At 42.6% G+C, this 27185-nt stretch overlaps 1 protein-coding gene across 1 annotated transcript in view; it reads left to right on the forward strand.

Annotated features, from left to right (window-relative positions):
* The window catches only part of ATP8A1 (ATPase phospholipid transporting 8A1), a 780070-nt gene that overhangs the window by 444132 nt on the left and 308753 nt on the right, over positions 1-27185 (forward strand). Inside the window, exons 16-18 of the mRNA XM_086963885.1 lie at positions 4262-4334; positions 14581-14686; positions 22664-22746. Coding sequence (XP_086820011.1) covers positions 4262-4334; positions 14581-14686; positions 22664-22746 — 262 coding nt within the window. The remainder of the gene's footprint in view (positions 1-4261; positions 4335-14580; positions 14687-22663; positions 22747-27185) is intronic.

Raw genomic sequence — 27185 nt, forward strand, 5'->3', positions numbered from 1 at the left:
GTATCAAATGCAAACGGCTTTGCTTTTGCCACATAAACCTTTTGTAGGCCTCATTATATGATGTTTTATGACTCAGTCAGTCAGTCAAAATACACTTTATTCGATTTTTGTTAAAATCATAAAAGGCAAGAATAATACATACATTTAAAACATTTTAAAAGTACCCACAATACATTTATTTTACACAGCGTCCTTAAAAAAGTCACTTAATTAAACACCATAATGTGTAAAAAGAGAGTTAAAATTGATATATTGGTTCACTTTTAGTTTAAAATAATACAGTTCTAGGGATTCTTTTGTTTCTTCCTCTATAAGCGGCTGTTAGAAAACTTGCAACACAGAAAGTGACATGTGCATCCGGTAACCGTTGAAGAAAAAGCAAGGCTGGTCTCACTTGTATAAAGCCCATAGTTTTCAGGAGAGGTATTAGATATTTTCCCCTCTCCATATTGTAAAGCCCACAGAAAAACGTAAAATGGAGAGTGTCCTGATTAGAAAACTGGTCACACTCACAGGGTGGTGCTTGCTCTGGTTTTCCCCACACAGGGAAACAGCCTAGTGAATAGTGGATCAAGTTCATTCTAAATCTGGTTAATAAAAATCTGTGCAAGGGTTTAGTAACAAATTGCAGGTATGGTTCCATAGAGGGGGAAGAGGACAAGACCAAATGTGCTCTTACTAATGGTTTGTTGACTTCAAACTCCTCTCTCTCTAAATGTGTCCTCCCCTGGAATTCCTTCTTAATCCATGCAATGTCCGTTTTCCTAATATTTGAAGGTGTTGTATATAGTTCTGGTCTCCCGAGGGCAGTGAATGATGACTTTATGTATTTCAACCATAATATTTTCATTGCCCCCTTCCTTGCAATCACATCTTTAAGAATTATATGGTTTAAAGACAACTCCGTATTTAACCAGGTATTGGCCCAGAAAAGTAAAGGGGCCAATTTCAGTCCATCTATGATATAGGGTAGGCCAACCTCTTCATGTATGGAGTAGGTAGGTGTAGAATTTGGAACCAATAAGATTCTTCTAATAAGCTTGTTTTCTACCCTCTGCATGCTATCCAAGTTAGCATACCCCCACAGAGCTGCACCATATGAAGCAATGGAAACGCATTTACTTTTGTAGACTTTTAACACAGCCTCCATTGGTTTAGCCCCTAATCTTTTCGTAAAGGCCATCAAGGCTGCTGTAGAACGAGCTAAAGAAATGTTCTTGGCCTTAATCTGCGGAACCCAAGAGCCTTTCTCATCAAACAGGACCCCTAAATATGGGAAAACAGGGACCCTGGAGAGAACCTCACCCTTACAGGTAAAGGTTTTTGTGTGTAATTTATTTTTCTGTGGGCCCACAATCATTGTGTGTGATTTGGTTACATTGATTTTTAAGTCTAAGTTAGCCATAAAGGAGCCAAAAAGCTCCAGAAGGGTCTGTAGACCAATGCCCGTACGGGCGATGAGAACGGCATCTAGAAAACATTCAAATCCTACAGATCCCAGTAAACATTATTTATCATCTGTTGCTTAGTATGTTTGAGACCTGTAAAAGGTTCTACTTAAGATGAGGCAGGTAGGAGGCACTTTGGTAGTTTGCGTTAGTTGCACCCTTCCATTTGAGACTTGCTTCACTGTGGAACCTTATTTAAGCTTAATTTATTATGTATTTAGTGGTGTTACTTCAGTAAGAAGGGTAGGATAACTTAAAGCTGTCTCCAAAAGACCTATGTCTAGTTTAAAATGAGGACAAAGCTCTGCTGTGAAAGTGATCTCTTTTATTGCAAAGATTTTGTCAGAGTGAAGCCTAAGCCAGCTAATAATTATTTTTCAATTCCAACCAAGACGTTATTCTTCCCTGGCTGTGGAAAGTCTGCCTAAGTTAATTTTTTCCATTGCTCTTATAATCTACTTGGATAGGTTGTTTTCTTTCAGAAGGCAAAGGCTCCCATTGCTAGCTGGATAGTCTCCTGAATCTCCATAACCAATGAGGCAAAAGTATTTTGATCTCCTCATGCTTGGGCCACTAAAGCTAAAGCAGCATCTGTGAAAGAGTGCAGGACAGCCATGTTTGCTACCCTGCTTTTATTTGCATTATCCACTGGATACCTCTTCCTGTAAAGCTGAGCCCACTGATCCAAATGTTTTGCACTTCCTGTTTGCTTGAAACCTAGTCTTGCATATGCACTCTCCCCCTTTTCAATGTTTTTGAGGGTCTTCAATTGTATTTGATATCAGTGGTGAAGAAGGGGAAATAGAATGACAGTGTAATGAGAAATTGCCTTCTTGGTGATTCCTATATTTAGTTCTTCCTCATAGTGACCTCTTGAAATTTGAAATGTCTGTGGTGTAAGAAGGCCTTGTTGGTGTCTATAATAAAGCCAGGCACACAAGCAAGTTGCAAGACCTTTGCACCTCAGAGCCCTTTGCAATGTTTTTATGGGCAGAGTTTGCACACTTCTTGCATTTGGAAAATATTATAGTTCCAATAAAACAAAGATGACTTTCACCCGATGTCTTTCCTAGTCTTAATTCTTCCTTGACTCAAGAGATCCCATAACAATTCCATGTTAAGCAGGTCCTGTTCTTTAATCTTACCCAAACCATGGACCTACTTTTGAAAGACCAAGGGCCTGATTTAGAACTTGGCAACGGGTTACTCCGTCACAACAGTGACGGATCTCTCGTCCACCGAAATATAAATCCCATAGGACATAATGGGATTTATATTTCGGCAGACGGGTGTCCATCATCAATGTGACGGAGTTAACTGTCCACCAAGTTATAAATCAAGCCCAAAGTGTTTGTGGCTTACAGGGACAATGATGCCAGGAGAGCAGCTTCTAAGGCCAAATAGATACTGACCTTAATCACCCATTGCTGACATCTGTGTAGAGCCCAAACAATGTCTGGTGTTGGGCTCATTCCGCAAGTGCTAAGGTGGTGTGCCTTAAAGATACGTAGTGGCTGGCTATGTGGCTAACTGATATGCATTCTGTTACATTAAGGTCTTGAGGCTTCCTCTTGGAAAGATGAAAGGGTTGGCTTCTTCTTGTCACATATGACGTTGGCATTCATCTGTGCTTGCACAACTCTGGTAAAACATCGATGGAAGCCATTTCGGATTTCGTTACTTAGTGGCAAGGAGAACCAAGGTAGTGCATGCGACGACCGTTGGCCGACTGCAGCAGCCAACGGGTTAAATAATTGTATTTTATTTAACATTATTTCCAATGGCGTTTTATTTTTCGGTCCCTACCTCCATTATTTTCTATGGGAGGTTGTTGCACCACAAATTGTTGGCCAAGCCTAGTGAATAAGAGCAATTTGGGACCTGATTACGATGCAGAAGGAAACGGCTCCGACCCCATCATATTATACCACTCTGATTCCTTTCTGATTGCCTCATTACGATGGAGGCGGTCGGAACGGAATCTGGATGGTCATTCTGCTTGTCTGCCAGTGAGAATGTGGCCAGTAATCCAAGGGCGGCTCCTTCCGCCTGTAGGATTGCGATGTCTGGTTTCGGCAGCCTTTCCCGGCAGAGCCCTCTTGGGGGTATGGCCGAGGGGGTCACGTATGGTGCCCCCTGTTGATCCCTGCACTCCGTGGCAGGCCCCTCAAGGTGCCTGCTACGGTGTGCAGGGTTTAACTGCACCTCCTATTTTACAATGGGAGAATTAATTCTGGCCAGAGTAGATGCTCCCATTGTAAAGTATAGGAATGTGACCGAACAGTGTTCAGTCGCATTGTAATTAGACAGCCGTGACCGCCGACTGAGTGTCGGTTGGAGAAAACTCCGCCAACATCGTAATCAGGGCCATTGTGTATAGAAAAATAACTATACTATTTTCTGCATGATGTGTTGCATCGTACCATTTAGGTTTTTCATATATATTCTGTTGACAGGCTGTTCAGTGGTATTCCCCAGCACACTTGTTGTGGGCATGGGTACATCCAACACCTCCTTTTAATTTTTACCTTAAAAACACTATCTGGGACGCATCACCTGAAATTCCGATTGTTCAAGTATGTGGATTTGTAGAGGAAATATGATGCAGGTTGAACTTTGCAAGTGCTTCTTTTTTCTCATTTGTAAGGGCTACAATGAAAATTGGGTCCTTGGAGCTCAATTCTCTAAATGCAAAATTCTGAAATCTAGTAGATGCAAGATTCAAATATTTGAGAGAATAAAAAATGGAATAAAAGCTATTGAGCAAAGTTCAAGAAGTACATATTATTTTTTGTTTCTATTTTTTTTCTTAGGCATGAATCTCAGTTTGTTGAACAAGAAGGTTTTAATGATTTGTCATTGCTGGAAAATCTTCAAAGCAATCATGTAAGTGGTGTCCCAATAATTCTCTGTTACAATATTTTGCAAAAGTAAAAGAAGTTGTAATTTTGTAAGGTTCTTATAAGATGTTCAAAGGAAAATAACAATGTACAAAATATGTTTTGTTATTTAACTCATATCATGCTGGCAAAAGATATTGCATTAAAATTTAATAAACAAATATTTTTATAATTTATTTTTTAAAGTTAGCTAAACGTTTTTACTCTTACCAATACTGTATGGTAGGGAGATATCCACCCTGATAATTAAAAATTATTATAAGCGATGTATAGAATTAATTGCAAGTAATTTAATTATCTTTTTATAAAAAGTAATGTTATATTAAGGTTTTCTTTCTAAAAAGTTATTGAACTGTTTTCAAATACTGAATATTTTATTATATTTTGAACATTAAATTAATTAATATTTCGAACTAGTTCAACCCGTTGGCTGCGTAGAACGTTCAGCTCCAGTGCTGAACGTTTGAAAAACGGGTGGGGCAGCGTTGGCCAACGGACGTGCACAGCACTACCAAGGTAGTGCATGCGACGACCGTTGGCCGACTGCAGCAGCCAACGGGTTAATTAATTGTGTTTTATTTTTTATTATTTCCAATGGCGTTCTATTTTTCGGTCCCTACCTCCATTATTTTCTATGGGAGGTTGTTGCACCACAAATTGTTGGCCAAGTATGGTGCTCGATGTACTCCAGCTCTGCCGTGGAGTATATTTACTATTGCTGTGGCTGTGGGTCTTTTCTGGCTGTGGTAACTTTAGAAGTGTAGTTTGTGAATGGCAATAGGCTTACTCATTTGTGGGTGGGTACATGTCCCTATCTAATATTCTTCCTTACACTTCCTAAATTCCTCTTACTCCTCTTTAAACCCTTTCCATTTAATTGGAAGTATGCCCCTTTTTCCAGGCTCCTCCATGGTCCCATCCCCATTTACTACTAAGTTGTAAACTTGCATGTATGATGTTCTCCCCATAGAAAAGATTGAAGAGGTGGAGATTTTCACTTGTAGGTTTGTGGATTTCATTTTGTAGTAAGTACTACTGTAGTACTACTTTATGTATTTCAAAATGCAGTGTGTGAATCAAACCCAGTACCTGTAGTACATGTGTTACAGCAAGCGCAAAATAATATATTTGTATGTAGAGACCCGAGTTGTTCCAAAATCAAAAGCCACGCAACAGGAAACAATGGGAAGTCAACCCGATTAATCAATGGGGTGCAGTAGACCAGGACGTAAGCTGTCTTCGCAATTTCCCTGAAAAGAGACGCTGTTGAGTTCAAGTTGGTAGGTGTTCTAAATGCATAGCTCTATTTTTGGCAATCCGGCTCAAGTCCCTCTTATAAATATCTCCAGAATTGTATCCTGGGCAGAAAGTGGTCAGAAGAGAAATTGGGTTGCTGGTTGAAGGGGGTAAAACCCTACTCAAGCAGGAACCACAGTCCTTCTCAGGGAGAAGTCACAAGCAAAGCCTAAATTAACCTGTGCTCAACCCCATGGTAGATGGATACAGAGCAGTCAGGCTTAACTTGGAGGCAATGAGTAAAGTATCTGATAGAGACTTCTAGCCGCATATTCCTTACCTTAGAATTATCCCCAGGTGTCAGACTTGATCCAGAGGTTTTTTCATGAGCAGTACCCCTGCATGCTAGTAGTGTGCGTTGATTGGCTACTTGATGTCATCTGCGCCAGCAGTGACATCTGCAGAACCTAAGTAGGTGCCACCCAGGTGCTCTGACATCAGTTCTTTTCTTTCTGCGTCAGGCTGCGCAGATAGAGGAAGAGCTACACCTTAGCAAATCTTTTACTCGATTTTATCGATGTTTTGTCAGTCATTTTTGATGTTTTCCTCCTGGTGTGGCCTGGATGTCATCCAGAAAGGCCGACCTAAGTCCCTGCGGTGCCTGTCACTGACAGATGTCGGTGACGGACCTGCACCTTGTATGCCTCTGTTGGCTCAAGTGGGATCATGATGCGAAGGTCTGCTCTGACTGCCATGCCATGCACCTGAAGACCTTAAGGAAGTGCTCTCAAGTTCATGGTGGCTCGATGTGCACCACTGCTGCAACCTCTGCCCAATTGAGAGCGTTTGATGAGGCCATGCACTTCATCTTTGGGTGGCACTTTTCCCTCTTGCGCACCTTCGGGCCCTGCAGGTTCGAGAGGAGCTCCTACTGGATCCATACCAGTGCCAGTCGAGCCCCAGGTAACCCCTGATGGATCCGAATCTGCCTTAGTCGGTCCACCTTAACCTTCCCCAACGCTGATCCCGAGACTGTTGCTCCCGGTGCGACGGGCGTCACCATCCCCACTCTCATCCCCGACTCCGACACGGAACCGGAGGGGCATCGTCCGATGCCGTCTCAAGCACTGAGTTGAGCTTTGCTTTCCAGACCGGAGCTTAAGCCCTATTCTTACGGGCTAGGGAGGGGTCGCTGGACCTTGAAGAATACCAGCCTTACGAAGAACAGAATTTGGACTGGAGTGAGGATCTGGGTGAAGCCAGTGGACTGGAGACTTCTCCAGATACTGGTGTGCTTGCTCTCGCTACTGTGGCTACTGAGGAGGAAGTATCAATTGAGAAGGTGGTGCAAAGGGCAGTTGAGGTCCTGGACCTTAGCCTGCCCTCAGTGGTAGTCAAGACTAGCTTCTTGACGGAAGTGCTTCAGCTGGGAGTGTCCCCATCAGAACCACTCCTCCCTATCAATGAGGTACTTGCTGGTGTCCTGATTGTGACTCCTGTGAACAGGACACTTGCCCGCAGCAGTCGACCCGCCCCTGACGACCCAAATTTCCTCACCCAACCCCAGATAGCGTGATGGTCAAAGTCTCCATGTCCCACTTAATCCTGGCACATTTTCTACCGCACCCCTGGACAGGGAATCCAAAAGACTGGAAATCTTGGTAACAAGATGTTTTCTTCCGCCAGCCTGGCACTGTGGTCTATGAACACTGTGTGCCTTTTGGAACGTTATTCCCTGCTCTGTGGGATACAGTTATGCAGGCGCTGGAAATCGTCCCAGAGGAGAGCCGGCCTTTACGCTCTCAGGCTTTTGCCAATGGGAAGGATGCAGCAAAGTTCACCATCCGTTGTGGACTTGACACCACTGACTCACTAGGCAGAGTGGTTTCGTCGTAAGTAGCCCCTTGACGCCACACCTGGTTGAACACTACTGCCTTTTCTTGGGTTGTCGAGTCCTTACTCATGGACATGCCCTTTGATGGCTCACATCTCATCAGAGACAATGCGGATTCAGCACTAGAGTGTTTTAGGCACAGCACGGCTACGGCCAGGTCCTTGGGCCTTTCTATGCCCCCTTGTTACCCTCAATCCACCTTTCGCTTCTTTCGTGGCCATGGAAGGGGCGCACAACTCAGTCTATACCCGCATAGCCACTGGGGTGCGCACGCTTAACCGCCTCTGCATGGCCGTGGATTCAGTTCTTACCAACCCCGGGAGTCTGGTGGACAGCGGTCGTGTCAGTCTACAACCTCCCTGCAGCAGCAGCCTTCAAACCCTCCTAGACTGCCCACTTATCTGCAAGAGCACCCAGTTGGCGGCATGATTCGCCATCACCTGGCAGTCCATAACATCAAACAGGTGGGTTTTGCAAATTGTCCGAAGGGGCTACGCCCTCTCCTTTGAGACAACCCTATCCTCCATGCCACAACAGGCTGATGGAGGACCACCTTTCTCTTCTCCTCCAGGAAGTGATGGCTCCTCTTGCTAAAGGAGTTATAGAGAGAGTGTCAGCACCAGAAGTAGATCGTGGTTTCTATTCCCGCTAAATTCTGATGCCCTAGAAGGACAGAGGCCTTCGTCCTAACCTTGACCTGCGCGCTCTCTCAACTTCTTCCTCAAGAAAGAGATGTTTAAGATGCTTAGTCTGGCTCAGGTCCTGTCTGCCCTAGACCCTGGAGACTGGATGGTAGCGTTGGACTTGCAAGACGTATACTTCCACATTCCCTTCCGGCCTACCCACAGGTGTTACCTGCGGTTCATGGTAGACGAAGAGCATTTCCAGTTCGCTGCGCTCCCCTTTGGCCTCACCAGTGCCCCGCGGGTGTTCACCAAGGTGATTGCGATAGTTGCAGCTCATTTGCGTAGATCTGGGGTGCGAGTCTTCCCCTTTCTTGGTGACTGGCTGTTAAAGGTGGGCTGGTTCCAGGTTATCTCCAACCTCCAGACTACGGCGGGCCTTCTGCATTTACTGGGGTTCCCTATCAATGTGCCAGTGTCACACCTGACTCCCTATCAGACGCTCATTTTCTTCGGAGCTGATCTGGAAACAGTGCAGTTTTGAACTTATCCTCCCAAAAGGTGAGTCCATGATATTCAGGCTATGATACCGATGTTTCAGCCTCCAACCTGCATTTCGGGGAGGCTGACTCTGAGGGTGCTGGGCCCCATAGCCTACTGCATCCTGCTAGTGGCGCATGCCTGTTGGCATATGCGGGTTCTTGAGTGGGACCTGAAGTTCCAGTGAGCACAGCATCAAAGAAATCTCTCTGACATGGCCCAGATCCCAGAAGGAACTGCAAAGGACCTGCAGTGGTGGCTTGCGAAACGCGATTGGGTCAGTGGCAGACCCCTCTCCCTTTCCTAACTAGATTTGACATCAGTTACATCACATATGGGATGAGGTGGCCATCTGGGAGATATGGAGATCACAGGGCTCTGGTCTCTGGTGGAATCCGGACTCCACATCAACCTGTTGGAGCTCTGAGGAATCTGATCGGCATTGAAAGCCTTTCTACCCTCAATTTGGGGAAAATTAGTGAAGGTTTTCACGGACAAGAGCAACGCCTTGTGGCACTGCAATAAACAAGGCAGGTGTGGTTGTTGACCCTTTGTCTAGGGGACATGGCTGGAATGTTGGGGAATTTCTTGGGTGGTTCAACACTTGGTGGGGCTCTTTGAATGCCTGGGCGGACAAACTCATCCAACGATGCCTAGTAATTCATAAGTGACGTCTGCATCCGTAGGTTGTGCAAGGTCTCTCTCAGCAGTGGGAGAGCGTTGGTTAGATCTATTTGCCACAGACAAGAATGCACAATGTCAGCAATTCTGTGTGCTGGAGTTTCCAAGGCAGCTCTCTCTCAGAGACGCCTTTCACCTCAAATGGAGCTTGTGCCTCCTGTACGCATTTCCGCCCATACTACTTCTGCCCAGAGTTCTCAAGAAGATCGGGAACGACCAGGCCCAAGTCCTCCTTGTGGCCCCGGATTGAGCACAGAGAGTCTGGTATCTTGAGCTACTGAGCATGGCAATCAGTCCTCCCGTTTTACACCGGAACCTGCTAATGCTCCACTTTCTTATGTAGAGATTGAGCGGCGACAGTTGACAGCTTTCGACCTGCCGCCCGAAGTCTGTAATGTTATCTTGGCAGCCAGGCTGCGCTCTACCAAGTCGGTTTACACCTGATGTTGGGCTACATTTATGGCATGGTGTTCTGGAGGACACATTGACCCCCTTTCTGCAGCTGTTTTTCAGGTGTTCTTGTTTGTTCTTTCCCTTGCCCAGCAGAGAAACTCTGGGTACTGTTAAGGAATACCTGTCTGCAACTCTGCTTTCCTTCGGTTGCTGATCAACCTTCACTGTTTTAATCTCCTCTTGTACATAGGTTTAAAAAAGGTTTGCAGCATAGGTTCCCTCCCACTACTTTTGTTATGGCCCAGTGGGATCTCAATCTTGTCCTCACCTTCTGAATGTATGCTACTTTTGAGCCTCTACCCAGACGGCCTTTCTAGTGGCGATAACATTTGCCCTGGGAGTCAGTGAGCTTCAGGGCTTGTCCTTCAACCCTCCTGATATGAACATCTAGCCACACAAGTTTGTGCTTTGTACGAGGTCATCTTTTCTCCCGATAGTGGTCACCCCATTTCATATAGGCCAAACTATCACTCTGCCTACATTATACGCTCTGTCTCATCTCTTCAAAGGAGAGGAGCAATTTCACAGTCTGGACTCAAAAAGAGTGTTGTCGTGCTACTTTGACAGCACACAAGAGTTCCGGGTGGATGGCCAACTCTTCATGGGGTATGTTGGTGCGAAGAAGGGAAAGGTCGTATTGAAAACCACCATCTCCCGATGGATCATACTCTGTGTCAAAATCTGCTACACATTGGCTAAGAAGTAACCCCCTGAGGGTTTGCGCGCTCATTCCATCAGATCAAAAGCTGATACCACTGTGTTAGGGCACGGAGTTCCGGTCCTGGACTTCTGCCAGACAGCAACGAGGGCGTCATTGCACACGTTTACTAAACATTACTGTGTGGACAATTGGGTCCGTAGCGATGGGAACTTTGCCTGTTTGGTCCTGCAGGATTTCCTCGCATGAAATAGGTCCACAGACCAATCTCAGGGGAGGTATTGCTTGATGATCTATTCTAAGGTAAGGAATCAGTGGCTAGAAGTCTCTATCAGATGAATAAGTTACTTACCTTCGGTAACTCCTTATTTCGTAGAGACTCTGTTTAGCTTCAGATTCCTTACCAACCCACTCATTCTCCCTCCTCTGCTAATGGATTTCTAGGGACAGGGTGTCTCCTCTTTCAGAGCCCTCGTTTTCCACACCAGTTGTCCATGTACTTCATGGCTCTGTTCTTGTGGCATGGAAAGTCGCAAAAAGTAACTGTTGGGCCCTTTGATCCCGAAGGGTCTTTTTAGACCGGGATGACTTGCACGCATTGCAGTCAGCTTATTTATGGTGGGTGAAAGGCACAGGTTGCACATGAGGTGTTGATCGATGTGTGGATATTTTGAGTGGCACCGCAGGAAGAGTCAAAATGGTGTACATTCCATTCGAAGCAAATCTTCGATGTAGGCGGTGACATGCGGGAAGGTAGGCCCGAGAACTTGCCTAAGTGGCACCTATATAGGTACAGCAAACGTCACTTCCGGTGCAGATGACGCCAAATGGAGCCAACTAACGCCACCTATCTGTGCGCAGGCTTACTTCGAACTTAAAAAATTCCAGATCCACTCTGATGTTTGGAGATTATTCCAAGGTAAGGAATCTGCTGCTGGATAGAGTCTCTATCAGATAAGGTGTGACAGAAGTTAACTTGTTCATTTGTGCAACACTTCAAACAGTAGCACAGTGGATCCAACACCAGATTTAGAAAAATAGATTAATCTTTAATAAATAAAAAAGGTCAAAACAACAAACATCCAATTAGTAGAGCTGAAGATATGCAAATGTAAAGATTTCAGCGAAAATAGCACCAAAAAGCTCAAAGTGCCAACTGTATATCTGGTTGCACTGGACCAGAACAGATTCATTAAGTTCAGGCCAACCATGATGGAGTGCGGCCTGGTTATAGTGACCCAGTCAGGTCTTCTGAACAGGAGTTGTGGAGCGTTGTGAGGTTCGTCACCAAGGATGCGCTGCGGAGCTGAGAGGATGCCGAGAGGACACCAAGGAGCTGCGAAGCTGCTAGACGAGAATCTGCATAATCGTAGATGCCATTGACAAGTGATTTGCAATGCGAAGGCCTGCATATGAAAAACTTTGCATAGGCGGCAGTTCCGATGCGGGCTTCGAGGTTGGTGCAGGGTGCTTGCACTGAGAAAACCCTGCAGCAAGGGTGATGCATCGGTTCTGCTTGAGATTGCGCCGTACAGCAGAGGAGATGTGTTAATGCTGCTGGGTCAACAGATTGGCTGGCAGAGCACCTTCAGGCCCACTTCCAAGGGCCCAGGACTGAGCTGGAACAGCTTGGCAGGGTAGGACTCACAGATGGCAGAGTCTAGTTGCTGGGTTCAAGGTTGTTGGAGCCTTCCTGCCCCTAACACTCTAGTCAGGAGGCCAACTAACTAGCCCCTGGAGCCACTCTGGGGTCCTGGGTTCAACAGATGCAGGTCCAGTTCTTCTCAACCAGGCAAGAGGGCAGCTAGCAGCAGGTCAGCTCAGCAGGGAAGCATTACTTTGGAGCTGCACTTCAGCAGAGTGGAAGTCCTTTCAACAGCACAGCGGTCCCTGTTCCTGGCAGAGTATTTACAGTGTAATGAAGAGTTGGTGCCTGAGGTCTAATATTTATACCTGGGCCTTTCTTTGAAGTTGTAGAAGCTTCTAGTGGGTTCCATTTGTAGTGCATAGGCTTCCTGCCTTTCCTGCCTTGGTTCTGGACTAACTAATTGGCGGTGCACAGCCCCTTGTATGAATGCAGGTCACTGCATATTCAAGTGTAAGTAGCATATTGAAGTGTAAGTTGGGCTATACCCAGCTCCTCCCTCCCATCCTATCAAGGGACACCTATGCTCTCTATTGTTTGTGGCTGTCTAGGAGGAATACACAAACCCCAACTGCCAGCTACTCTCGGTCGTGACTTAGAGACAGTATATAGGTACTAAGAGGCTAAGGCAGGAAAATGCTTATTTTCTAAAAGTGGTATTTTCAAAATTATAATTTAAAATCTGACTTTACCATAAGAGAGGATTTTTCATTACAATTCCAAAGACACCAAACATGAACTAGCTCCCTGTTCCCATTTGGAAGTTGCAGCTTATTAAACGTAGTAAGGTAGCTCCAATGTTATCCTATGGGAGAGGTAGACCTTCGGTAGTGAAAAATGAATTTAAGTGTTTTCACTATTAGAACGTGAAATACTAAAAGATGCTTGTCAAACTTTTTAAAACACAGCACCATATCCTGTGGGCTGTCCTGTGCCTATCCTATAGATGACTTACATGTATTTAAAAAAGATGGGTTGGGCCTGGCAAAAGGTTTATTTTGCTAGGCTGAAATGCCAGTTAAAGATTGCACGCACAGACTGCAATGGCAGACCTGAGACATGTTTAAAGGGCTACTTAAGTGGCGCAATCAGTGTTGCAGGCCCACTAGTAACATTTAATTTATATGACTTGGGCATTTGTAGTGCCACTCTTTTAGGAATTTACAAGTAAATTAAATATGCCATTTGGGGATAGGCCAACGTTACCATGTTTTTAGGAGTCTGCACATGCACTGGTTAGCAGTGGTAAAGTACACAGAGTCCCAAGGCCAGCAAAAACGAGATCAGCAAAAATAGGAGAGGTGAAGTCAAAATGTTTGGGGGACTACCCTAAGACTGATCTGTCTAACAATTCTTATTTCATGCCTAGTTTGAGTTCCGTTTCAAAGCACTGCTTACCTCAGTATGTGGAGAAGTGTGGCTCAGGGGTTAGAGGCGGCAGACCCGGAAGCTGAGATCGGCCCTGAGCCAGGGTTCAATTCCCCGCCTCGGCGGGTCTTGGGCTAAAAATTCCACGGACTCGATAATTCTCGCTCCGGTGCCTTCTCGACTTACGGGTTCACACTCTGCGACTCTGGGCAATAGCTTGCTTAATCTCCACAACGGCCCCTCGCGGCAGGATGCCTGGCATTCACCTTGTGGATACCCTGCCGGGGTTATCTCACAGGGGAATACCAGGACGGGTTCCCTAAGCAAGCGCCGGGAAACCCACTGCGGGTAGCTGTGCGCTATATAAGCTCAAATACATCATTTACATTTACATTTATGTGTCACCTACCTCCTATGTTTTCTCATTCTATTAATCAGTGGATTCATGTAAAATAATTGATGGGAGAGAGAGAAAAGTAGTTATTGTGTTGTGTGCTCCTTTTCTTCTGGGTGATATAACCTGGCATTGGGCTATCATGCAACAAAAACGTGGCCTGGTGTTCGTGGCCAGGAAGAGATGTATATTCTCTAAACTACTTTTTAGATTGCAACTTTTTAAAGTATTTACGTGTTTTTTCCACTGGAGGAAACTATACCATGTTAGTGATGCATGAAGAACCATTGCTCATCAGAAGGCCATGTAGGGGTGTGATTAACTAATCATTTGCCCAGAATTTAATCACAGAAACTTCCAAGTACTCCAAGCCAGTACTGTTCAAGTTATCAGTTTCAGAAGGAGGAAAGCCTTAGTGAGCAAGGATTTGAGTCTCTGACCTTACCAGTTCTCAGCAGTGGACGTTTTAATCCATTGAGCAGTCTTGGATGCTGCGCACTAACACTTTGCACATAAAAACGCTCTATATCATTACATTGTTGCTAATACATTGTGTTTACTTTATTATGTGTGAGGCTGATGCATTTGGAACATGACACATACATCTATAAAAGGGTAATGTTCCCTAGTGTGGAGTGGAAATATGCTGTTAAGTGATTTAACATTTTCATATGAATTTGTCATTTCTAAGATGCTCGTTTAGCGCCTATAATAGTGAAGAACTTTTATTTTTGTTTCAGCCAACTGCCCCAGTGATTTGTGAGTTTTTAACAATGATGGCAGTTTGTCACACTGCAGTACCAGAACGAGACGGCGACAATATCATTTATCAAGCTGCATCGCCAGGTAATGTATTTTGTGCTGTAGGTCAACTAAATATTTCAAACATATTCACTGAAGTAACGAGTTAATATTCTTTAGGGGTCTTTTCCAGAGGTTGTGATTGGTCAACCCTTTAGAATGCATGCGTTTGGGAATGAAAAATATCTGAAATCTTCCTTCAGCTTGCATTTATTGCCCTTTTTCTAAGAAACTCCTTAAACCACTGCAACACCTGGGCAGCAGGCCATTTATGTCAAGACTGCCTTTGTTGAGATTGATTCTTTAGCCAATCATCCTATAGTTACCTTCTACATGCCTCAATATTTTAATTATGATCTGTTGTTTTTTTTTATATCATGCACAACCACTGACGTTTCTTGGCGCCGATAAGGTTGTTAGTTTGAGATATGATATATAAAGCTCTAGTGTAGGATCACTAAAACCGAACTTCAAGATTATAAATTGAAAAGATAGGTTTTCATAGACTTTCTAAATCGAAATAGAGAAGATTGACAGTGTATATTTAAAGAGTGTTACAGAGTCTTGCTGTTGCAATAGAAACATATGTATCTCCTTAAAAGATAATCTGGGAATTTGAAGCAGAAATTTCTGTTCTGAACGCAAATATCTTACTGGTTTGAAGTAGGTATTATTTTTGCAAAAATTATGTAGGTGGGTTTATGCACAGTAGTCGTCGTTTTAAAGATCATAATTTTCCAGACAGGAAGTCAATGTAATTTCTTAAGGTGGGCCAAATGGAGTCATGTTTTCTTAGCCCCACACAAGTCATACTTCTGCAGTTTAAATAAGTTGGACCTGGAAGATCGTTTTTTGTGTATTTGTGGAGGAGAGGGAGGAACTGACAAAGTATAGCATTACATTATATATTCAAGATTGAATCAAAGCATTGATCGAAAGAGAAAAAAACATGTTTTAGTTTTACATGAAACACGCGATTCGAGGATTCAAAGATTTGACTCTGAATAAATGCCAAGTTGCAAATTAGCTCGTCCCAGTGTCAAAAAGGCATGAGGCCGATTTTCTGTTAATAGCACATTCCTTTTCGGTCTATTGGGATCAAGTTCGGCACCTCTTGGGCATTCTTGAAAGTTAGTCTCATACATATACCATACTCTAACTGCCAATGTCCCTGATGTCCCTACCCGCCTGAGGAGGCAATGGGAGGGCTGGGTTGGCCCTCTGGATGACCTCGACTTGTGATGTTTCACAGTTCCTTACAAATTTAGTAGGACTGTGGATTGGATCAACAAAACTTCATAATACAGGCGGTGAGTCTTCTTATTTCATCAGTAAATGTTGGTCTGGCTAGCTCACAGTACCGCATCTGAACTCCTAAACCTCTAGAGTTATAGATGCTGTTGGCAACCTTGAACCTGACCTCCTTTATACCCAAGGTATTTATGTAAACAGATCTGACACTTTCGTATTTCACTTGTGCATGCCCAAGGTTTGACACAGAGAAGAGACAATAATACATTTTCAAATGTTTATTGAAAATATCTAATCCTTCTAACTAAAACATGAACTGCAATTATTCAACAAATGAGATGCATCATTGTTATAAGCCTTAATAAAATGGTAAATAAAACGAATAATTTGACCTCGCGGATTTTTCAAAATATTACTCCTATTTATCACTAATACCCCTAAACTAGCAAGAGCATTCTGGGAGTAATCTTCTGCGAGACCCAGCTGGAAGGATTTAACCCCACTACTTGGTGTAATGTCTCAGACTGCTGGCCTCAATATATTAACGAATGCACTCTGCCTCGGTGTGTAAGTCCATCTTTTCTTCTGCCTGGTCAGCTATATGCCTTTTTAAAATGTATGTTGGGGCTGTGGAGCTGACTCTCACTCACAGCTCTCCGCAGCATCCATAATAACAATGATGTGAAATGCCTCTTGTCTGAATTCAAAATGGACGCTACTTAAATATTGAATCACGCTGTTAGATCTGGGGGTCTCTAGTTGGCAATGGTATTCACCTTTGTCCAAATAGGGACCCTTACTTATAAGTCAAGATAAGGGGATTACACTCCTTAACCCCTGCTCAACCCCTTGGTAGCTTGGCACGAGCAGACAGGCTTATCTCAGAGGCAGTGTGTTGAGCATTTGTGAATATACACAGTAATACAGGGATAACACTACAGATGGACACAACACAGATTTTATAAAAATAAGTATTCTTTATATAGACTTAAACACAAGACCACAAATGACAAAAATCCACAATACTACACTTAAGATTATTTAAAAGATGATTAAAGTCTCTTAGTTCAAGTTGTTGGTAAATGCAACCAAGTTCTCAACAAAGTACCTGGATGCGTAACGCAAAGTGAACAAAAGGCTCGCAAAAGGGGAGATACGTCGGTTCTGTGACCCGGGGGAGCGGTTGCGTCCTTCCTCAATGCTTGCGCAGAGTAGGGGATTCGTCGTGAGCCTTACCGGTGCGGAGATGATGCGTAGATTCTCGACCTGCGGGCCTGTTGCGGTGCGCAAGATGGCGCCTTGATGCGATACGATGATCCGGTTGCGATGCGAGAAGATGGCGCCCTTGATGCGGCGATGCGATGACGCCCTGGCAGCCTTGCGACGACTCTGTACTTTGGAGCCGCGACAGGCCCTGCGACACGCTTCTCCGGTAATGCGATGGCGACTCTCTCGATGGCGTCACGCTTCTCCTGCGATGCGACAGTAGACAGCTTCGATGAACACACTCTTCCAGGGAGATGCAAAGCACGCTCTCTTCTCCAGCGTTGCGATGATTTCAGCTGCGGCGGCGACACGCTTCTTCTCGATGCGTCGCGCTTCCAGCTCCCAGCGGCACGCAAGTTACTGGAGTCATAATTCCCAGCAAGGAAATCAGGAGGGAGCTGGAGGTGAAGTCTTTTGTCCCTGAGACTTCAGCAGGAGGCAAGCACAGTTCAAGCCCTTAGAGAATATTCTGTAGATGAAAGTCCTTACAACCACTGCAGGCCCAGCAAACAGCAGAGGGGCAGCACAACTCCGGCAGCTTCCTTGGTTCTTCTCCTTGGCAGAAAGGTTTCTTGTTCCAGAAGTGATCTAATTTCTTGGGATCAGGGTCCCAATATTTATACCCAAAAATCCTTTGTTCTCTGAAGGCAGAGAGACCTCTGCCTAGTCCAAACCAGTTCCTGAGCACTTTGTTTACATGACTCTCTTCTTCCTTTCACTGTGCAGGGCAGAGACATCAGCCGCCCCACAGGAGGTGTAGCCAGAACAGGGGAGGGAAGATACAGCTCTGGAGCACTCTGTTGACATGATTCCTCCTCTCCTTTCACAGTGCAGGGCAGAGACATCAGACAAGCCACAGGGGGTGGAGCCAGCATTGTAGAGGGAAGGCCCAGCCCTATTCAGGTCCCAGGTGCAACTCCTCCCACCCATCTAGTTGCAGATCTCTCTAATCACCACTGGGCTGCCCCAGCCTCTCTCCTGGAATTCCCCAGCCGTGTCACTCACAAACCCAGACATGGAATACACAACCCAGCAGAGGCAGGCTCAAATGGTTAGGCAAGCAAATACCTGCTTTCTAAAAGTGGTATTTGCAAACACAGAATATTAAAATAAACTTCACTAAAATATGTATTTTATTATTCTGAGTTCAGGCATACTAAATTCGAATTTCTACCATGGTTCCTGAGTCAGTTAGGATTATAAGAATGTAATAATCTAACTACCCATTCTGGCCTATGAGAACAGGTATCCTTCGATAGTTAAAAAACGAAAATGGCTGTAATTCACTATTAGAACATGCTACACACATCAAAGCATGTCCTACTTTATACTTACAATGCACTCTGCACTTGGGCCTACCATAGGGGTGTCTAATATGAAGCAACGGGAATGTTTAGGGACTGGCAAGTGGGTGCACTTGGCCAAGTCGACATGGCAGTGCTAGACTGCACACAGGCCTTGCAATGGCAGGCCTGAGACACACTTTACAAGCTGCTTCTGTGGGTGGCACAACCAGTGCTGCAAGCCCACCGGCAGCATTTGATTTACAGGCCCTGGGCACACATGGCGCACTGTACAAGGGGCTGACAGATAAATCAAATAACCCATTCATGGAATAACCAATTAGTACATCAATTTAACATAGGGAGCACTTGCACTGTGGCACTGATTAGCAGTGGCACAGTGCCCAAAGCATAAAACCAGCAAAAACATATCAAAACAGAGGAGGCAATCCGTCAAAATGGAAGGGAGACTCACGCCAATGATGCCAGGTCTAACACTGGCCTTAACTCATTCTGTAAGAGATGCGGAAAATAAGCTTTATTCAGTCTGGCCCCACATCAAATTGCCATATCCTCCTGATTAGGCAAATCCAGCTGCATTTTTTACATAGTGCCTATCTCACTTCCTTGAAATTATGGCATAGGGGTAAATGGCCCAGCCTTAGCCGTTACCGCTGCTCTACCACAGACGCCAACTTTTTCGACATGACACGGCAATGGCCATTGATAACAACTTAATGGTGACAGATAACTAACTCTAGGCTACCCTCTAGAATTGATGCCAAACAATCCTGTAGGAATATTGGGCAATCGGATGAATACTGGGGGGGGGGGGTACCTCATTGGCATGGACGCGATCAATAAAACAGACATAGCGTGGAAATGCAAAACAACCAGCCTACCACTGTTAGCTGAATGGCGATCAGGAATTGACTGGTGTGCAAAACTAGAAGAACCCATTTACAGAGCTAGAGGATGCCCCATAAACATGAGCGGATTTGGGGGAAATAGTGGGACTATTATGGACCCAGGTCTCTGTTCCTTGATGTTTGATTATATTATCTCCTATTGAATAAGAGAGGATGCCTTTGGGCGTTTTGGTGAGAAGCTTTCTTTTGTATTTGTAAAATAAGTAAAATAGTTTATTTAAAAAAATTGCTTTTTAATTGCTTTCTAAAACTAACTTTGGCATTCAAACCATGACAGAAATATTGTGCAATGGAAATTACTGAAGAAGAATTGGAATACCTTTGCTTTTGCCAAAACCTCCTACAGGTTTTCCTCTTTGGTACAGCAATTGTCTGACTGTCCTGTAGTATAAGACTGTGGGTTTTTCTATAGCCTGTATGCCTATCTTGGTTCCTCTTATGATGCATTTTCTAGATTGTTCTAGAAACCTATAGGTCAGTTTTCTAGACCCCCTGGTGCTATGTACTTAGTCAGTGTGCCAATCTGAATCAGAAAACCAGTTGTAGTGCAACCATTCCCTAACTCACTGCAATATTTGAGGGAGATTTGTTTTAGATAATAATCAATCCAAATCCTCTTTCATTAAAGGATTACGCATTCAAGAATGCTAGAACTCGAGGGCTACATATTAAATATTTATTTCAAATCATACTCCTGGTCTTGTGCACACCATATGAATTGCAGCCACAATAAAGACAAATAAAATGTCTGCAACAACGTTCACCCAAAGTGTAAATAAGAGGAACTACTCTAATATGCTGCAGTGATAAATCTATAGTAATCCTGCCCTCATTTTGCTACTTCTAAGCGTTAATAAAATTTTAGCCCAGCAGAAAATAAAACCTATTTTGAATTTCAGGGATAGTACACAACTGCATACCTTTTTGCACAATAGCTTTAATGTTTAATGCAGATGCAAGGTCTCCTATTCTAGTCTCACAAGGCCAGCTGCACTGATAAGTCATAAAGCAAAGGCTAAATGCCTCCTGTCCCGGTAGCCATTAATTGGGGCCGGGGCATGATTCCATGTGTCCTGTCCTAGTGTCAAGATTCCCCTCTACCCTTCACTATTTGTGCTCAACTTGTGTGAAATAATCTTGTTGTCAGAAACTCTTAACAAAAACAATTAACAGAAAGTACCCTTTCAGATATTTCCATCCTATAAGATTGTTATTTTGAAATAGCAACAATAGACAAGACGCGTAGTTGTGAACCATCTAGAAAGTCTTTGAAATCAACAATGAGCTATTGTAAAAAGAAGCAGTCAACATTCAAAGTAAACGCTGCAAATAGATTTATGTAAGCTTGATTATCACACTGCAGAACATAATAATGTAAACTAAATATGCGTCATATTAATCACCTGCACTCAGCATTTTGATTCATCGACTAGTACATGTAACTCAAGCAGAGAATACCTTGATTGAAAAGCCATAATATTCATGACACTTAGCCTTGCATTTAGTTGTAGATGAGTCAGGCACCTTCTTTTTACATCTTTTTGTCCTGCTGTATTACGCTTAATTCAAAATCAAAAAGGGGTTTGATTATTCCTAAAGAACATCGATCACTTGAGACTTTTAAAGAAGTTTAAAATTATGTGATGATATAGCTTCAACAACTGCGCAGTAAAACCTACAAGAAAAAGAGTTCTCCTCATTTGTGTGAATTGACTCCTTTTCATCATAGGTCTCCTCTCTCGGGGCAGGCAAGGGTTGCAGGTATAGGTACACCATCTGTAAAGAGAACAGGCAAAAGCTTTCCCGGAAGAGAAAGCAATCCTTGGAGTTCTGACAATCATTGTGCAAATGTTTCTATTGCTTACTAAATGCACATTTGGTAAAGCACCATCACTCTAATTTCTGCTTGTTGACTAAGACTTTAATACCAGTTTCTAAAAATTGAAATGTAATATTCTACATTTTTTAAACTATGGTAACATGATTTTTAAATTTAGAAACAGGTATTAAGTTTCTTAAAAGAAAAATATCTAAAGAAATTGATGGCTGCTCTTGTCTGATTCGGCTGGGTGTAACAATATCAGATTTTCTTGTGGGGCCAGAAAATAAAAATCTGGTACACTTTAGCTGTCCTCTTTGATAGCGCTGAATTATGTTTATATGTCCACATATTTATCTCACAGATTACTTCCAGCCATTATTAAAAGTGGACTCATTTTAAGATTTCTTGTGCAGAAAATCTAGTTTTGGGCGTAAAGTGGAAGTTAACAGGTATGGGTAAACTAAATATATTGCATAATTGTGTTCATCTGCATGTATTTGGAAGACTATTCTCTGAATGAAATACAATGGGTTGTTTCTCAGTAGAAAAATTCAGTATCTTGCTAGAGCTTTGAGACCATGATTTCCAAAACAAAAGCCACTTTCAACATGAGATCCTCAGTGTCATGATTATGTTGTTAAAGTGTGGCATAGCGCAAAAGGGTGACTGTGGTTCCAGCCCCTAGAAGTATTTACAGCAGGACTCTCACTTCATAGAGCTCTGAACTTTTTTAGAGCTCAATGGGTTGATTACTGGGCACATCTTAGCATCAAATTGTACAGCAGAGTGGATGAGAACAGGTGATGGTTCTTAGTAGCCCCGCCAGTCTTTGAATATCTTCAATCAGACTTTAGCCAGAGCAGCTCCACTTTATAGAGGTTAAAGTAACAGCACCTCTTTAAATAGAAGTTTGATCAGACCCATTTGTGTTGTAGCTTCGACAGATAGATGTGAAGGTGGAACAACAAGCAGTAAGGATACCTGAATCCCTATGAAGTAAAGTACTTCTGATCTCAGACCTCATCCAACTTCTGGAAGAACTGAAATTGGTATTATGTTGAACACATTATGTTTGAACATAAACCAGAGTTAAAGGTGAGTAACATTTTTCATCCTTCTGTAGTAATTTTGCCACATAAGCTATCTATCTGAGTATTCACAGTTGCTAAAACTGTCCATACAAGGACTGATGCAGCATTATCCCTTGATTACCCCAATGACTGGCAGACTATTACGTTGTGCTTCATAAAAAATCAATCTGGCAGTCTTTTGCTCTGTCACAGGATACTGTACATCAGTGATGGAAAGTGGAGAAACCAGAGAATTAACGTACAATGAAAATGTCCCAGATTATCTTCACCTGTTGTTGTTATTCCTTTGTAAATGTCTGTCTTGGTTGGAACAAACTCGGCACAGTTTATGAAAACGTTTTGTGCCATTTATTTCATCATTGCCTTTTTTCTTACTACAGATGAGGGAGCTTTAGTAAGAGCAGCTAAGCAATTGCGCTTTGTTTTCACTGGAAGAACACCTGACTCTGTCATTATAGAATCAGTGAGTATATTTCATGGTAATCTTTCTTAGTATGCAGGATAAAAATATTGCTCTGCACTGATAATTTTTTTTAGAATTTGTAGCTGAAACTATTTTGGTACAAAGATTTGTATTTCTGATACAGATACCAATAACAAAGAACTAATAAACCGGTTTAGGAATAACATAAAATTGTAAAAATGTATTGAAACTCTGCTTTCTTTATACATTTTTAAAGCAAATTATTTTTTGTCAGCAAAAGTTTGGTCGTTTTTCTGGGATCCACAGTTAAAGAGAAAAGCATTTACTCCTTCATTCGTGCTGGTTCCTTACAATGACATTTGAAGTGTGGCTCCATGGTTAGAGCGGCAGACCCTGATGCAGAGGTCTAGCCCGGGACCAGGGTTCAATTCCCGCCTCGGCGGGTCTTGGGCTCAAAAATTCCACGGACCTGATAATTCTCGCCTCAGTGCCTATTCCAATCATGGAGTCCCACTCTGCAACTCTGGGCAATAGCTTGCTTAATCTCCACAACGCCCCCCACAACGCTAAGGATGACTGGCCTCCACCTTGGGGGTGCCCAGGAGTGGACGCCTCACAGGGAAAGCCATGATGGGTTCCACAGCGGTATTCGTACAAGCGCCTTGAGACCCTTGCGGGTGAGTAGTGCGCTATACAAGTATCAATTTACAATTTACAAAAGAAATTGTATGTTTCGCAAGATTATTTTTTTCCATCCATGGCACCAAGTAATCTTTTTACTTTTTTGTGAAATAGACCTAGAATCCTGCACACAGAACACTAACTGAAAGGAAAAAGGATGTTGTACAGGTGTTTAACTACTGGATGGATTAAATGTAGCAAGAGTATAAAATTAGTGAGACCAGCAATCATGCTTGGATAGACCATAGGGTGTGTGTATACTTATGCTGTGAATATTAATATTTACTGTATTAGACCAAGAAACTATTTTAATTTAATATTTATAGTCTAATACCGGTGTTGTAATGTTGTTGTAGCAAATAAATTCATTAGTCCAAATAAAGAAATCTAATTTGAATTCATTCTTTCTAAAACATTATAGGAAGATATCTAATCACAATATCTTGAAAATGGTTGCAAACCATTCAGTGTGTAAAGATGTGTACTACATATTAGTTGCTATCTTAACAGATTGCTTTATTGTGGTGTAGTTTTTCTTTTTTAGGTTCTCAAAATAATTCATATGTTGTCATGTTGTTGTCTTTGTTAAAAATATTACATAATCATATAGCAGTTGTCTTGTACTACACATAGTAACTGCTGTATATTCATATTGATGTTCTTTTTTTCTATTTCAATAATATGTAACTTAAATCATTATTGTCCAGCTAGTTTGTTCTAGCAAAAAGGCCTATGAACCCTACTCTTGCAATATGTGCTTGGTAGTAATTCTTAGCAGAGTAGCCTGTATTTCTTAAAGCATATAATTATTAAACAGTGAGCTAAACTTGAATCCCTACAATAGCTTTTCTGACTGGAAACCTAAGGCGTTCAGTTCTTGCTTTAAGCTTTATTTGCCTTTTCAGAACATTAAAATTGCTTTCCATCTGTATAAATGTTTGTGCAACGCCATCTAATTAATCACAAAGCAAATATAGCAGTGAAGGAATTAGCTTTTTGAATTGCCCTCATATTTTTTAAGAGTTTAAAGTGAGTTATTTAATGATGAATCAATCATACATGAGCCTGCATCAAAATCCAGCTTGTTAAACTACAAAGCCAGATGCGGTAAGTAAAATAAATATATCTTTACATTTGCTTTGTTTCCACGTCTGTCTAAAATATGTAGCATTTAGTTGGAAAAAAATGAATGGTCTGTTCTCTATCCCTGGCAGTTGTGTTGTCTCTCCCAGGCCACTGTGTGTCAGTGGTGCATCAAAATACATTACCTTTTTGCTTATCGGCTTCCAGGGAAATTGCAAGTTGCAAATTATTTGCTGCCTTTACATCCAGTGTAATCCGCGAACTTCCAAGCTGTATCTATATTTGATCTAGTCCATGAACTTGGGTGCCTTTTTATATTCTAAAAAAAGAGTCTTACATATATTGGCTCCCAAGCAAATTGAGGTACCAAGCAGTACATAGCACCACTTTGATTGAACTGCCACTTCTCAAAACAAGTAATAATCAGCACACTGTAGCAAGCCAGATCTATTCTAGATGTAAGATAGCTCTACCAATGTATCTGGAAGGAATAGTTCATGGTGGTATCACTGTTGTGGTTTATCTTTTCATTGGAAGAATAATTGTGTGTGTAGATATTATGTAAGCTGATTTTTGTATTCCCATTATCGTTGATGTCTTGGGAACAATTGGCTGGTAAAGAGGAGTTCCTGGAGCACAATGAAAAGTAGGTCTGAATAAACTTCAGATCTTTTTGCACTAATGCCTAAAGAGTGTTATTTTCATTACTCCTTTTCCAATGTGTCCACTTCTTTGGACTTGTTTTTTATAGTGCAGAGGCCAGGACTGTTTTTGCCCAATAAACAATTTATGTACAGCTTCATTCACTGCTTGTGTTAAGATCACACAGCCTTTAACAGGCACTTCAAAGTCTTGTTTGGCATCATTTCAGTATCCATGCTAGTGGTGCTTTCTATGCGACTTCATTTTAGGTCTTAGTAGTAAATTTGTTCTGTCTGGTGGTTCTTGACGTCTGTATGTAAGAACTGGTGATATTTCTGACAGAATCCATCAGGTAATGCTACAGATGGGAACCTTGCTTAGAGGGTATGAGTTTTAGTACTAGAAACCATACTAGTGATAGAAACAGAAACATCTTTGTCAGAGTCATGCACCATACTTCAGTAATGATTGACCAAGCAGCATGTGGCTATTGAAAGGGTTTTTGTCGACACAGGAATGTGAAGCTTCTTGCCTCGAGAAGCTTTGATACTATTTACTCATTACAAATTTGCCCTAATGGTAGCAAAGAGTGCAACATATACTTTAATTGGAAACAGACGTGTAAACCAGGCCTGTGTAAAAGCCTCTGTAGCTATACTGCAACCATAGGATTTATGCCATTCAAAGGCAGTGCTTAATTTGAGCCGATGGTTTCCGGTGCTTGGCACTTATTTGTCAACACTGGTGCTTGTGACAGTCTGCCACAAAGTAGTGCTTTCTGGCTAATTTTGAGATGATCACAACAACAGTTAATTATGAATTAAATATACATTAAAAATGACTATTATCTACCACACAAGCCATGCTTATAACTTTGGGGGCCTGAAATATTCAGAATTGTCACACTTGTAAGGAGTGTGATGGTTAGTAGTTGTGTTGTTACTATCATTGGCAACAATGCTGGGGCAATGTGTGGAACAAGCTGCAGTAGCCTCCTGGCGAGAGCCCAGGCACATGTTGTTATTATTTTCTTTATTAATTAAACTCTGGAAGGGAATCATGATGTGGCTAGTTATGTGCCAGGACAAATATATTTCAGTAAGAATGTCCCTGACACTCTGTAAATGGGTGAGAATCATAAGAAACAGTACATTGTGATGTTCTCTTAATACAGAGAACGGATGTATTCACATATGCTTGATCTTCACTACTCCTCTCTAAATTGTAATTGTACCTGCACAGGAAACTGGACAATTCGTAGCGCCAAGACGCCTCCGGGCATTCGTGCGCTTTAGAAATGGATAAATCAAATCAAATCAAATTTAATTGTAAAGGTTTTTCTATAGCGCATGGCTACTCGGAAGCATCCCAGCGCTTGATGTTAAACAGAGGAAAATAGACATCAGAAACCTAAAGTACAGAGGACCTACTTATCTAAATCTTAGGGAACAGTACTGTTTTTAACTTTTTGCGAAATGCGAGCAAGTTAGGCTCTTGACGGAGTGGTGAAGGGAGAGCATTCCACAACTTGGCTGCATTTCGCGAAAAGAGACGGCCCCCTGTTCGGGCCCTGTTGGTCCTGGGGATTATTAGAAGGTTTTGCTGGTTTGAACGAAGATCCCTGGATGGTTTATATGGTAATGGTAAGGTTCCAGAGCTGCTAAAAAAAATAGTGACAGGTGAGTTAGACCATACCATGATCCACGTGGCTTGGTTGGGTATGGCAGCTGGATTTTCACACCAGATGCACACAACGATTGTTGTGCCAGTCAAGCTTGCTCTTCATGAGGAATCTCTACATAACCGGTACTTGTAAATATATTATTCTAGTTCTTGCGGTGCATAAGCTTATGAATGCACAAGTCTTAAATTCTACATTCGGAAAGACTTGTCCAACTTTGGTAATGGTTTTTGTACATTGTAAAAAGACCTTTTTCTGTCGCATAGTCAACGTGATTTTGCAAACCACCAAAGGGCTTTGTCATTCAGCCCAAAATGAGAGCTTCCTCACAGTTAGGGATTTCTTATACTTTGAATAAGGATATTAGCCATGTATTCTATAGGTGGTAGTG

This window comes from Lissotriton vulgaris, chromosome 3_1 (assembly GCF_964263255.1).
Source record: "Lissotriton vulgaris chromosome 3_1, aLisVul1.2, whole genome shotgun sequence".
In the NCBI taxonomy this organism is placed as follows: Eukaryota; Metazoa; Chordata; class Amphibia; order Caudata; family Salamandridae; genus Lissotriton; species Lissotriton vulgaris.